This window comes from Panthera leo, chromosome A1 (genome assembly GCF_018350215.1).
Source record: "Panthera leo isolate Ple1 chromosome A1, P.leo_Ple1_pat1.1, whole genome shotgun sequence".
Taxonomy (NCBI): domain Eukaryota; kingdom Metazoa; phylum Chordata; class Mammalia; order Carnivora; family Felidae; genus Panthera; species Panthera leo.
Window position 1 is genome coordinate 127,447,123 of NC_056679.1, and position 14,714 is coordinate 127,461,836.

At 37.2% G+C, this 14,714-nt stretch overlaps 1 protein-coding gene across 4 annotated transcripts in view; it reads right to left on the reverse strand.

Moving 5' to 3' along the window:
* Positions 1–14,714, reverse strand: part of PDE4D (phosphodiesterase 4D) — a 1,410,663-nt gene that overhangs the window by 542,198 nt on the left and 853,751 nt on the right. The window contains exon 1 of one of the 4 annotated variants that reach the window (XM_042939561.1): positions 6,562–7,863. The exons of the other annotated variants lie outside the window; for them this stretch is intronic. Coding sequence (XP_042795495.1) covers positions 6,562–6,608 — 47 coding nt within the window. The 5' untranslated portion in view covers positions 6,609–7,863. Of the gene's footprint in view, positions 1–6,561; positions 7,864–14,714 lie in introns of those variants that run through there. 4 annotated transcript variants of the gene reach the window in all.

A 14,714-nucleotide genomic window follows, 5' to 3' on the forward strand; every position in this document is an offset into this window, starting at 1 on the left:
TAGACCAGAGTGCCACTGGGAACATGATTCACCTCAAATTCTTTGTAAAATTTCTGATTCAGAGAAAACACAAAAAAAGCTGCTAACATGGCTGAAGGACAGATCATACGCTAACAGGACCAGGAAGGGGTTCTCAGGGAAAGGCCGCTGACATTCGCTAGGCATCCCATTTACTTACCCCACTTGCTAACTAACAGTGAAATTGTTTCTTTTCTCTGCTCTTACTGCTAATCTGCTTTCCAGAAGATCCAGAGACAGAGTGCTAAGGCATCTGCCACAGAACAACATATGGTGATAAAAACACATTGGGTTTTAAATTGAGGCCGGACTGGGGTTTTGAGTGGATCAGCAACCCTAAGTAATAGATATGGGAACTTGAGCAAGTTATTTTCCTGATATGAGCATTACTTTCTTCATCTGCAAACAGGAATTCAAACAAGACCCACCTCTAAAAGTTGCCATTGCCATTAAATGATGTAATTTATGTGAAAACAGGTAGCATGTGCATAGGTGGGTGGTTGGGAAATGGTGTTCAATCAGTGTTCTTCTATGAAGCATGCAGTGGTTATACTTGTTACCTATATTTTAAGAAATTCACTGGAGAGGTTTTAGCATGTCGTGGTTTAGCAGTCTGATAAGTTATCATTACCTACGTGCTATGAGAGTTTTTTTAACAGTCTACTCTTCAACACAAGGCAGGGAAGAATCTGCTGTAGTCACTTCACACAGGTGATGAAGAGCTCAGAGAGCTTGCACAAAGTCATATAAAACATTAACACCAGAATTTAGAGCTGGAAACCTGAGGGATTTTTGTTTTGTTTGTCCCTAGACAATAACCTAACTATATAAAATCTCAGTTATCTACCCTTGAAACAAATACATATCCCACAATTTCATACAGTATAATCTCAGTTGAAAATCTTAAGTATGTTTAAGGCTGGTTTCTCTAACAACCGGAAACACCATCCAAGAGTCCATCAAGTGAGAAACAGCTACAGCAGTTAATTTATGGCTCAGAGACATTTGAAGCTATTGTAAAAAAGATGGGAATGATGCTACAGGTGGACAAGGTATTAGTGAGCATTCATGGTTGTGGGCTATGATCAAAGGAGAAGAGGAAGAGGTAAAGTGTGGTTACTATGAAAGGAAGGAAGGAAGGAAGGAAGGAAGGAAGGAAGGAAGGAAGGAAAGAAGGAAAGAAGGAAGGGAGGGAGGGAGGGAGGAAGGACGGATGGGGTTTCTAACCTGTAGCAACTTAGAAACTGTTTAAGGTTCCTCCTTACGATTTTCTTCCTCTCAGAATTCTGAACTATTCTCCTTTTCCTTGACTTGCCTATTTTTCTCTGAACCCAGATACCTAAACATTAGTGGAAGGAACTCAGTAACAGCTAAAAGGGATACAGAAACTAGGAGGTTGAGTGGGAAGTGAAGAACTTAATACCTTTTCCAAAATTCATAAGATTTCATTTTCACATGATGGAGAGTATTTTTTCCCTTTCTTTCTTTCTTTTGTAAAGACTGTCTAAAGCCTTTCTGACATGGGCCCCCCACTTGGCCCATTGAGGATGTTACCTATCAGCATTTGAAAGTGCACAATTTTACTACAGTGGAAAATCTGCCAAGACTAAAAATTACATTTAATTTCTTTAAGTTGTGGGCATGCTGATATGACTGATGGCCACTTTATTCCTCTGTCATACCACCCCATGATCGATTTCTACAAAAAATGTGACTTTTTATTTTTATTTTAAAAGTATAAGATACTGCCAACAGACACTAAGGAGAAAACAGCTAGAGCCAATAAAAGAGAGTAAAATAGAAAACCTAGAGAAAAATTATGTGTTTAATAAGATCAACATTTCATCTAAAGGAAAGGCTTTGCTCTATTATTCCTAAACCTGAATTTCTGCCTCAAACCATGGCTGACTGCGATTGAGCCACGGGAATTTGTGAATAAGATAAGATTGTATAATTATGATCTCTACCTAAACTCTACTGGCCATAAGTTGTATTTGGCCCTAACAGGAATTCAGAATCAATCTGAGCGTTTCATATTAGCATTCTAGAATTTATGAATAGTTTTGTCACTCTGGGGAAGAGGTGGTTTTGAAACGAGAGCAGCAATGACCTGAAATCTCATTAAAAGACAGATAAACACTGGCAGAGATTTTAGGTTGACTAAAATTGAGCACAGCTCAATTTTGTCCTTCAGCGCATATACAGTCAAACACAATGTTTCTCCCACTCACTAAAATTCTCATCAGACAAGTGAGATTATATTGGCCAACATCTAAACTCTGGACAATGCAATTCTTGGCGGAGTTTCTATAATTTCAATACATGAAGGAAAGGAGAACTTAAAAGATGAGATGCTAAAAGGCTAGACGACAAGGATGATCCTTGCATTAAGAATCAGGCCAGCCTGGGGGTGCCTGGGTGGCTCAGTCGGTTAAGCCTCCGACTTTGGCTCTGGTCATGATCTCTTGGTTTACGGGTGCTGACAGCTCAGAGCCTGGAGCCTGCTTTGGATTCTGTGTCTCCCTCTATCTTTGCCCCTCCCCCCCCCACACACTCTGTCTCTCTCTCCTTCAAAAAATAAATAAACATACAAAAAAAAAAAAAAAGAATCAGGCCAGCCTACCTTTCTCTGATTATTTATTAACTGAATTTTCTGGTGATATATATATATGCACATAAACACATATATGCACATATTGTTGATACATTGATTTATATCTTGTTTCATTCCATAAATGACTTGGATCAAAGAAAACAAAATGAGTTAGTATGTGAGTTTAACCCTTGGTTTATACAAGAACAACCAAAGTGTGACTTGCTAGAGTAAACCTTACTAGGAACCTGGGAAGGTAAGACAAATGAAAGGATATGGGGGCCCAGAAAAAAGGGAACGAAGCCTCACTGGTGATTCAAGTTACCATAATCAACCTATTCTGCCTATTGATTGGAGTCACCTCTCAGCAACACAAAGAAAGTTTGATAAAAGCTTTTAAAATCCTAAGCACCAAATAAGTAAAATAGTTAATCACCGTCCACAGTCACTAATCCCAAATCTCCCTCAGGTTTCCTCAAAGAAGCACCTGAGAGCAGCACTGTGCAGCCTCCTGTGGCAGGGCCGTTTGGCTTCTGTTTCCCAATCTCTTCTCTCAGAGTCATTTGAGTCCATCATGAAAAGGAGGCAAAGATATTTAATACCCTCCTAAATCTTGTAAGTATACGTTTCAGTTGCATTTGACATAGCCCTGGTGTTTCTGCCATAAAATTATAGCATTTTTATAAATCAGATCACACAAAGTTGTTATACTTTAATGTAAGGCAAAAATCCATAGACATATGCTAGGAACACTACGTTATGTCATTCTTGTTGGATGCCTGCATACACTTCTATGGCATGATGCTTCTGAAGAGTCCTCTTAATTGCTACTAAATGCAGTTTAAATTCCTAGAAAGCTGACGTGCATTTCCCTTCTTCCAACCATGCAAGAAGACCCACTCCTGTCTTGCCCGACTATCACTAGAGTCTCACAACTCACCAGAATACAAAATAAGAAGTGCCCCATAGTACTTATTTACCCAGTGAGGCAAACCCTAATCTTTGTTTGGCTTGGAAGTAAAAAGGTCAACAAGTGTAATGGAAAGAAGCCTTCGCAATAAAATTCTCCAGCAAATATTTCTAATGGAGCTTTAAACAAGAAAAGCACATTCTTCGTGCCACTCTCTTAGCACTTAAGGATTAGCGTTCTATTAAGACAAGTAATAAGACCACTTATTAACTTTAACTTGTAACCAATAAACAATGAATTTGTAATACTATTGCTCAATTCTCAACACACTATCCATAGGGCGGGAGGATGACAGTCCAAGTATGAGCACTATACATGGGCTTCTATTTGAATCCAAGGATTCTGATGAATTTTTGAAGACCTCTCTAGATATCAATTTTCCCTCCTTCTTGCTCCTCAAAAAGCGGAAGAGAGAAAGAGCACACACCTCTTTGTCCTGCCTATCCAAAGGGTTGAGAGTCTTCAGAGAGATGAGCCAGAGATTAAACCAAAGCACATATCTCCTTTAAAATGTGTCCCTGGCATTGATCTGTTGCCAACTTCTGATCTGCCCCTTTGTGGAAAAAAAAAAAAAAGAAAGAAAGAAAGAAAAGAAAAGAGAAGAAGAAAAAAGAAGAGACCTACATGTGAAAAGGAGGAAAGAGAGACTTTGGAGAGGAAAACGGAGAACAACCTGGCAAATCCTATCTTCTTAGCACAGTAATTCATGAGCACGGAATCTAATCCAATAGGGACTCTTACAGCAGGACAAAGGAAAGGAAGGTTTTCTGTCAACAAACACCTAGAATCTCTTACTGCAGTACTGAAAGGTGAGGTTATAAATAAAAGGAAAACAATTGGGCAAGTTGAGAAACAAGCACAACACTAATTGGGTCACCTGGAAAAAAAAAAAACCAAAAAACAACACCTTCTTCCTTTGAGGTCAACGTCTTATTAATGAATCCTTCTAGAGGGCCCAGGCAAGAATGGAGATACAGAACATCACACTCCACATTGGCTCAGTTTGCCACAACAACAACAACAACAACAACAATGACGACAAGAGATTGGCACATGATGCATTGAAGTGTACGAAGGGCTACCTAGCTTCAGGCACAAAGGAAAACCACCAAGACTCTAACTTCTTTTTACAGCTTTCAAACATATATATTACAGATCTAGAGGAGCATGAATAAGCACATTTGCATTCTTTGAAAAACTATACAGTTGAATAGCTCATTTCTTTCTTGTTAAAAAGTAGAGGCGAGGTAAATGTAACAAAGTAAGAGGTGGTTATAATGAACATTAGGTATTCAAAGAGCACCTGCTCCCTACCTATTGCAACATAAACAAATGGGTCCAAACATCAGAGCTTAGGCAGAACAAAAACTGTTGCTTTATAGCAAGGTGCACTTTTTTTGGAAATGAGAACGAAAATTTTTCCCCTAAACAAGTTGCAGGATCTACAAAATTAACCTTGAAGAAAGGCAAAGGAATAGAAGAGAAAAAATAAATATTTGACAAATGCCTACTACGTGCCAGACACTGTTTCCAAGACCTTTGTATCCTTAAGGTTAAAGACTATTTATGTGAATGGTTCTGTAAGAATGACAAGGACCTTATTGCTGAGGCCAGAACCTCACCATCAGGATCAGTAAGGCCATGGGTCCAAAGCTCACCCTGAGTTGGGAGCTCGGGTGATGCATTTGGAAAGGGGCCATTAAGGTTTGCAGGCATGTCACCCAGACTCCCTCCCCAACACATTAGAGACTGAGGATGGTGGCTCTGGAAAGCAGAGAAGGAAGATACGCCACAGCGTCAGTTCTGGATGTATCTGGTACTGGTAGAAAATAAGTACCTTCCCAGAGTGACAGAGGATGTCACCCACCCTTCTCTACAACTGACTTTCAGCTAACAAGTTCAAACGTCTATAACAAACCAGCAGATGATGTTGGCAGAGCCCTAAGATACCTGGAAGCTTTCATTTGAGACACTGTCATAAAAGCAGCTGGAAAAACCCTTAGAAATCTCTATTTTGGTATTTTTTTATGTATCCTGAGACCGGCCAAAAAATTTACCTGGAAAATATATGTTCAAAATAAGATACATTGCAGTTTCCACAACAAACCATGTCAGTAGACACAAAAACCTTAAAATGTGCCCTCCAGCACTGACAAAGTTTTTGCTATGAGATTTAAATCCAATCAACCCAAAAGGTGTGGTAAAATCATGCAATTTTAAAATAATGAGCTCTGCCCTTATAATACCCTCAGCAATTATTTCCTATACACATTTAGTCATAAACAGTAATAAGAAATGGTACATGATGTCACATGTCCTGGGACCTTAAATGCATTGCATTGAACCTTAATACACAACAAAATATCAATGTACTAAGCAAATTCTTTAAAAGTCTGAACAGTTCATGACTCATGTGTTAGAATTCTATTAAATTGGTTCATTCCTGTAGAAATATTTCTAAATAGTTAAAATATTCCTTAAATGTGAGGTACCAACACATCTTAGTATTATTTTAAAACTGAGGCCACATTCTAAGTTGTCCCTTAACCTCCTTTTGGAAATTCAAAAAGAACTAAGGCCAAACAAGTTGACTTTCAGTGTCAGAAATACATGTGTGTCCATCCCCAGGGAATTTTCAAATCAAAGAAAACAAAAGAAAAAAAAACCTCCCTTTTTCTTTAATTTATTTGTTACATATCTGCCATTCTCAAAACTACTGTTTTTTTTGTTTTTTGTTTTTTTCTCTATGAAATGTTAGCAATTGTAAACGTCCTCTTATTTGGGGATGTTTTTATATTAATAAGTAATTTGTTATTGCATAATCATGACTTTCTCAGACAACATTTGGTTTTAAACATGTTTTACTTTTCCTCCTCACTTGATACCAATATTCTTCTTCAAGAAAAATCCACCTCTGGCACCTGTCATGGGATTTCATAATCCTGAGTTTTATGAACTGAAGGGGGTATTGATTACTTACCATATCCAGGAATGCCTTCTAAAGGGGAAATTATTCACATGCATCATGTTTGCAGATCTTCTGTCATTAATATTTTCCTTGTCTCATCTGTTTGTTACATGAAGTGATTTTCATAGATGAATTCCAACTCTCCCGTTTGAGCAGCTATCATGGGCAATTATTGCAACAAGTATTGAATTCCAAAAAAATCCCCCCCAGAAACAAATGGCAACAACAAAAGCCCTTCCAGGATTTGGAAAAAAGAAATATCACAGAGCACTGCAGGTATGGGTCCATCCATTTACGTTCCACTAGGTAGTTGACCCACTATAATAACCAGTTCAATCGCTAATCCTAAATGGTGGCAGATATTGTCCTGGTAAAATCCAACTGCCTAGAGTGTAAATTAATGCATCCTCTCGGGCAGGACTCTGGAATGTGGGAAAAAAGGAGTCAAAAGACAGTTTCTTGTTATCCTTGTTAAAGAAGTGTGAGAAGGGAAATGGAAAACTTCAGGTTGCTTTGCCATGCTGTCCTTTAGAAATGAATATTGCTTTTTCTTCTTTCTTAGGCACATATTCATGTGTGGTCACTTTAACGCAGAGATGCCTTCTGAGACACGTCGGACAAAGACGTGGGCAGAGGGGCTAGAAACCATGTATCATCAAAGCCAACTTCTTTCCCAAATCTCACAATTGCTGGTTTTCAACGGTAAAAGTAGGAAGGCAAGGAGCAATTTCTGCTTTGCAAGACAGGATTACCATTAGCTACCATCATGACTTCAGAAGGTGCTGTCATGAGGAAATTCATTGCTGCCGCCTAACCCCATAATAAGGCTGTCTGCTCTCTTTAAGTAAAATGACTAAGCTATTGATCCTTTCACTGCAGAAACCCGTTTAATTTGTTATCAAAACCATGTGCGGGCTTTTCCTATGTTGCCTTGGAAAGAAAATGAATTTCACGGCTGCAAGTCAGACGTTGTCTAAGAATTTCTTCCCCCGCTGTTTTTCTCTTCTCTTCTCTCTCTCTCTCTGTCTCTCTCTCTCTCTCTCTCTCTCGTTTTTATCCCAAATTCAATTCCCCAATAGGTGTCATTTACTCTGATGCGCTGACATCTTCTGAAAGATTCTCATGCCCAAGCTATACAGACCTTGCATGCTTTTAAAACACAAAGGCAACAGGCTCCTGCTGGGGTCGCCCAGCTCCGGATATCCAGCAGAACCTTTGGAATCTTCGCAGTCGCCTTGTCTGCCCTGGGCTGTGCCGCCCGCCCGGCTGTGAGCAGCTCAGGACACTTGCAGGCTCCGTGGTACTGTACATTAACTCTGCAGCAGCCCGCTCGGCTGCAGAGAAGCTGCCTGACAAGGGATGTGCTGGCGTCAAGGGGGCCCTCTAGGTGGGTTCCCAGACACTGCAGCACGCCCTGCTCGCCTCCAAGGAAGAGGGAGCCAAAGGGGTTAAAGGAACAGTTCGCCCTAAAGAGCACATTTCTTTCAGTAAGTGATTATCAGGCAAGACAAGCTCAGCGCTAAGAAATCTGTAAATTACCTCCCAGGGAAATGACACCTTGAACAAACATACTACGAAGGGAGGGTTTTTGTTTGTCTGTTTTAATTTTTCTCTTCTTACCCAGTGAAAAGAATGGGAATAAAAGAAGTCCAGGGAGAATTTGCAAATGACGGGGTTTGGTCACTTGATCTTCTTTAAAAGAAAAAATAAAAAAATATATATATATACACATATATACATATATATATATGTGTGTATATGTATACACACACACACACACACACACACACACACACACACACACACATATATTGGGCTAGGAGTGTCTTGCCAACTTTACTGATTTGTAACCATTTAGCTACAGATGACCAGGGGGTAATTTTTGGACAGGAAATCCTGTGGAAGCCAGTTCTGCAGAAGTCAGTTATAAGCAATTGCGCATGTCATAAAGCTGCTTGTTTGATTAGGGGGTGTGTGGATTTGAGGAGTGCTGAGATAAAGCATTGCAATGCCTCCGGTTAATATTTCCTCAAGCTTACCTTTTGTTGCAAAAATTCTTCAACAATCCCCTGAAAGCACCCCATCACTGTTGATGCCATTTTGGAACAAGAATAAAATAGTAAACTCTTGTAATAGTAGGTTGGCACTTAAATGGTGTTTGTTGAAGATCAGTGAAAGAATAGACCTTACAAGGAGCAGTGTACTCAATATAAATGTATCAGTTTTATCTTAGGCATTTTATAAAGCTGTTATGTAATTGCTTAATATTAAATGGAATATTGGCAACATTTAATACATCATGCCATTAGCTTCAGTTAGGATTTCCCTAGTGAGGCCCTGTCATCACAGAAAATATTACCCAGAGTTGAGGGAAGCAGGGAGATATTTCCCACAAATTCAAAACCAGGTATAAATTTAGTCTTGAAAACTGCCATGTTTTTGTGGAGCTTTAATTTTGATCAAATGATGATCCTAATGGAAGTATTCCTGGGATGAGGAAGAACTGAGTGGTTCCTTTAAAAGCAATTTGAACTTATAGGTTCAGATGGTACCACAGCTTGAAAGAAACTTGAGAATATATTTGGGGATTTCTTGTACCTATGCAGTGTCTTCATGACCTCCTTTTTCTAAAAGGAATAAATCTCTTCCATTAGGTCATTTGTGATCTGAACCAGAAAACTTCTATCTGAACTGTTTTTGTTTGTTTTTTAATTTTAATTTTTATTTATTTATTTATTTTTTTGAGACAGAGAGAGACAGAGCATGAGCAGGGGAGGGGCAGAGAGAGGGAGAGACACAGAATCTGAAGTGGGCTTCAGGGTCTGAGCTGTCAGCACAGAGCCCGACACAGGGCTCAGACTCACGGAGCATGGCCTGAGCTGAAGTTGGACGCTCAACCGACTGAGCCACCCAGGCGCCCCTTGTTTTTTTTTTTTTTTTTTTTTTTTAATGTTTATTCATTTATTTTGAGAGAGAGCATGTGTGGGGGTGGGGAGGGGAGAGCAAAAAAGAGAGAGGAAGAGAGAGAATTCCAAGCAGGCCCTGCACTGTCAGTGCAGAGCCCAACACAGGGCTCTATCTCAGGAACCATGAGATCATGACCTGAGGTGAAATCAAGAGTCCAACATTTAATCAACTGAGCTACCAGGTTCCCCCCATCTAAAGTGTTTTTGACAAGCTTTGAATGCTGTGAATCAAGTGTCACAGAGTAATTCAAAATTTGATATTATATGAGATATTTAAATATTACTATTTCAGAACAAGGAAAATTTATGATGCCCTCCCTGCCCCTGCCCTGGGGCCCTGTACTACAGACTTCACCACATTACTTCATTTAATCCTCACAACCCTATTAGGTAAGGACTATTATTAGCCACATTCCACAGATGAGGAAATTGAGGCACTGTGATATTAAGTAGTATGCCTAAGGTCAAATATCTAGTAAGAGTCACAATTTGAACCAAGAAAGTTGGGCTCCAGAGCCTGCATGAATTACCACTATATTAGGGCCTCTATAATAATTATAATACCACTGCATTAGTGTTAATGCTTCCAAATTTTTTTTTTTCCGTAGGTATTATTTTAGCCTCACAGAATCATGCTGAGGAAGTATGGTATTTTTTATGAACAATTTTGGAGATGAGTCTCCAAAAGGATAGTGTCTCTTCATCATCACATATCATGTTAGCAGTAGATCTGGAAGGGAATTCAGATAGACAGGTCAGTGTTTTGTTTTGTTTTGTTTTGTTTGATGATGATGATGATGATGATGATGATGGTGATATGATGATGAACATTAATTTCAAACTAATACTTAATCCTCACTCTATGTAAAAGTAGGTGTCTATGGGAAGGGGTCAGTACAAGTATGTAAAAAATCATGCAGAAATTGATTTTTCCTTATAATAGATAACATCTATTTGAAATTTCTTTATTTTTTTTTTTAGTTCATCCTACTGTTCTCTGTTCGTATGCCAGAGGAATGCCCATGAGCCACAGGATATCCCAAATATCTCTGAATCTTTCTCAATTACCACACAGTTAAACATTCTCTACTTGTTAGTTATGTTTCCATTTGTGGGCAATGATATATGCAAAGAACTTTAGAAATAAAAGACACTCATACAATTTACCCATCAGATTACTACAGGACATGGAAACTTAAAATATATGTAAACCAAGAGGAGACGTCAACTGAATATTTTTCAAGTGGACTTTTCCGGGCTTTTTATTTCTATTTTTACAAACACAATTCTCTAGAATAAGGTATAGCAAATTAGAATGAAAAGGCACACAGCTGAGAAGCTATGATAAATAGTAGAAAAGCCAAATTTCTGCTTGAGGGATAACAAAGAAAAAATGTAATTTATTTCACAGTTCAGAGAACTAAGACTATACATTAATAAACAACCCTAAATTGAGAATTTTGAAAACTCAAGGTAATATATATGGCAAAATGGACTTGCTTAGAGGATAGTAATAGCTTATTTCCAGCATTTTTTATTCTATGTATATTAGAAACAGGGTCTTCATAGCTAGAACTACTATTTTACAAACAGATACTTCACAAGACGCACTATTTTACAAATGTGTAGCTTTCAAGAAACAACATATGGGCAGAACTAATAGGTTTGTAATTTAAAAACAGATTTTCACCAATGAATAACACTGATAGACTAGAGTAATCAAAATCTGTTTTTTTCCCTACTAAAACATAGCCTTCCTTTCATAGAACTTCTAAGAAATACGAGGACATACATAAAAGACAACTTTTATGGCTGATCCCAGTCACCTAAAGGAATTCAGGGCATCATAGATTGGCACAAACTTGGTTAGATCCTTACAGCATCGGTGCAGGCTTAGCTTTACTGGCACAAAGGCTGGTTTCTCTCTCTCTCTCTCTCTCTCTCTCTCTGTCTCCCTCTCTCTCTCTCTCGCTCTCTCTTTTAATCTTAATCCCACAGCAAACACAAGAGTAATCAGTCTTTCAGGGAATGACTCACATTAACCATCCTCATATGAGGCTGATGTAAGAACAAATAAAAAAATGTCAATTTATTGATAAAGTGTAAACTACAAACTCAGTATAAACCACAATACTCTAATCAGCATTTTCATGAAAGATTGTTTACTGCACTCAGAATCAGAGAAGTATTTACTAGTTAGAGTCCCCATTCTCTTTTCCAATAATTACAGTCCTCTCCTACCCTGGCTAGGGTATTATGCTGGCAAGGGTGATGGTTTTTGAACTAAATGCCTGGGAGCCCTGTGGTTTTGCAAATTCATGGCAAAACAGGGCATAGGGGAGGCCAGGTTTCAACCAGAGCCCCTTTGCTACTATCTGTTTTGTTTCAAGGTTTGGTTTGTTAAAGGGAATCTGGTCGTTAAAAAATGTTTACAAAAACATAATGGGGTAAGGACACAAAATCAACACTTTCTAAGAAAATTCTTATCTTTCTATTGCCAGTTTCAAGACTCCATTCTCTTGAGACCCCTTCAAATGACAGGCTTCCCTGACAATGAGTATAATACAAAAGATTAAGTTTGACCTTTATGCTAATACAAGCTTAGCATAATACAGACACACCCTAGTTTCTGAACTTGGGTGTTTCTTAAACTCTCCAGTCACTTATCTAATAGGGAGGGTGTAATGACTTACCTCACTGATTTCCCTGAGTTTCATTTTCAGAATGTAACTGTATTTTCAGTTGCTAAAGTATATCTTATCTATCTGTCACCATCACACTCTGCTATAACTGTTGGCTAATATCAATGACCTCCTCTTAATTAACCTAGTTGAAATAAAACAACTCTAGATTTATATATGAAATGTCAAGGATCCAAAAGGTGATCTCTTATTAATCTTTTATGAATACTAATTATTAGTTCAGATATTTCAGGAAAGTGTCCCATTTTTTCAGAAGTCTGCATAACTTTTGTCTCTTAGTCGTCAAATGAAAAACAAAATGATCCCTCTATTCTACATACGGATTTTGTATAAAAATATGTACATATGTAAATAGCTCTATAAACTCTTTTCAAGCACATTCTATTTGTAGTATAAATATATTATATCTTAGGAAATAGAAGCTACAGTCATTGGATATCTTGGGGGATATGACTTTTTCACCTAACATCAGAAAAATAATATATCTTTTAAATTGTCCAATAAAAATGAAATTTATGTGTACTTCTTAAATGTATATATATATATACACAAACAGGTGAGAGTGGCATTCTAATACATAAAATGACATGCACGATTATTGCACATTCTCCACCTCTACCTCCCAGTAGAGAAAACATTCAAGACCAAATTCTGTCTCCCACCCTTACAGAAAACCAATCCCTCTGGAAAGAAACAGCATCTTCCTCTGTGTATTTATAACACCAAAAACATAGCTGGCACTCAGTAAATGTTAACTAATGACCATGTTGATAGTGATGACTTCCCACTTCTGGCAAGTTGTAGCAAAGTCTGAAGGCATTTATAACTTCAGCACATTTATAACTGGAATAAGAGGAGCTCTTCATGAAGCTACGGTTTTGATTGCTAAGTCAGGGAACTGTGGCATGTTTCAGCAAGTTTCTGGCGCATCTGATTTCTACGTATTCTATAACCAAGGATATAGCCATTCATTGAAAAGTGGGAAAAAAAATCATGAAACACCTATTTTGATCACCTAAATGCAATAGTTGCTTTGGTAGAAATATTCATGATTTAACTAACACAAATCATTTTGAATCACATAGCCATCCTCTTCTCATCTTAAATGATAAATAAATATATTTATAGGGAAAAAATTCTCATATCATCAAACACAACACATTTCATAATTGGAGTATTTAGAATGCTTGCTAAATTCCACTCAATATTTTTGGAAGTAGAAGAATCAGGATACCTAATGCTAGAATACAAAGAAAGCACTTAATATTTGCTATTCAAAAATCAAATGTGAAAAAAAATCCACAGCAACTTTGAAAAGAAAAGTTGAATTTGCATTCTGTCTTCAGGTCTCAAAACATGAGCCCTTAATTTCAGGTTTTGCTTTTTACTTTTTGTGTAATTTTGAACAACTCACAAAACCTCTGTGAGACTCAATTTCCTTATCTGTAACATAGAAATAATAGCAAATTCGTAGGCAATTGTAATTTTTAACTTACTCAGGTAAATTACAGAAAAATGCTTTGTAATGAGAAGAGAGCTTTTTAAATGCTGTTCACATCTACTTTAAATTCAATCATTAGAAAATGTAATAAAATATGGACGCTTTCCTGGGTCTGCAACTTACTTAAATTGAAATGGAAAAAAAAATAGAAAGAAAACAATGACATCATATTGGAAGTGACTTATGAAATGGAATTATATTTTATTTCTACCTTTAACTTTTCTAAAGGCTTTATATCATGTTTGTTTCAATATTCAAAGGAGAGCTTTAACATATACCCATGTTTAAGAGATATTATAGATTCCAAAGAATGACTTGGAAAAATATCTGAAATATTAGGTAAAAAAAAAAAAACAAAAAATAAAAACCAAACTCAGATTTTCAGAATAATATCTTTAATATGAATTATTTGATACAGTTAAAATAATTTTAAATATACAGGTATAAATAAATATAGATTTATGCCAATGTAGAAGAAAAGAACCAGAAGGCTATATACCAAACTACTGGCAAACTAATTACCTCTGAGATAGGGAAGTCAAAGTGAGTCTCATTAAAAACTAATTTTACTTTTTACTTTACATGTTTTTAAATTAATTAATCTTCTCAATGAGAATACTTCCATGTAATATTTGCATAATGAAAACACCAATGAAGAGAAAAAAAATGTTTAGTATTAATTAAGGAAGAATACTCATTTGTAGCTGATATATATGTATTGGAATATAAACCCAAGTTTCTAATATTTGTCAGACAGAATCTCTGATAGACTTGAGAATCCAACTTCAAAACTCGGAGCTAAACAGTCAAATTCAAAATTTATATTCAAGAATTCAAATATACCACCAGTATTATTAGGTGAATCAATGCTAAGTGTTAAAAAACAGAAATAAATAACTGATTCATTCTTTTCCCATTTTGGAGGGAACACTGCAGCTGGGGCCAGAAGCACTACTCGTTCAGAGTTAGAACTATCAACACTAAAGCCGTGTCTAC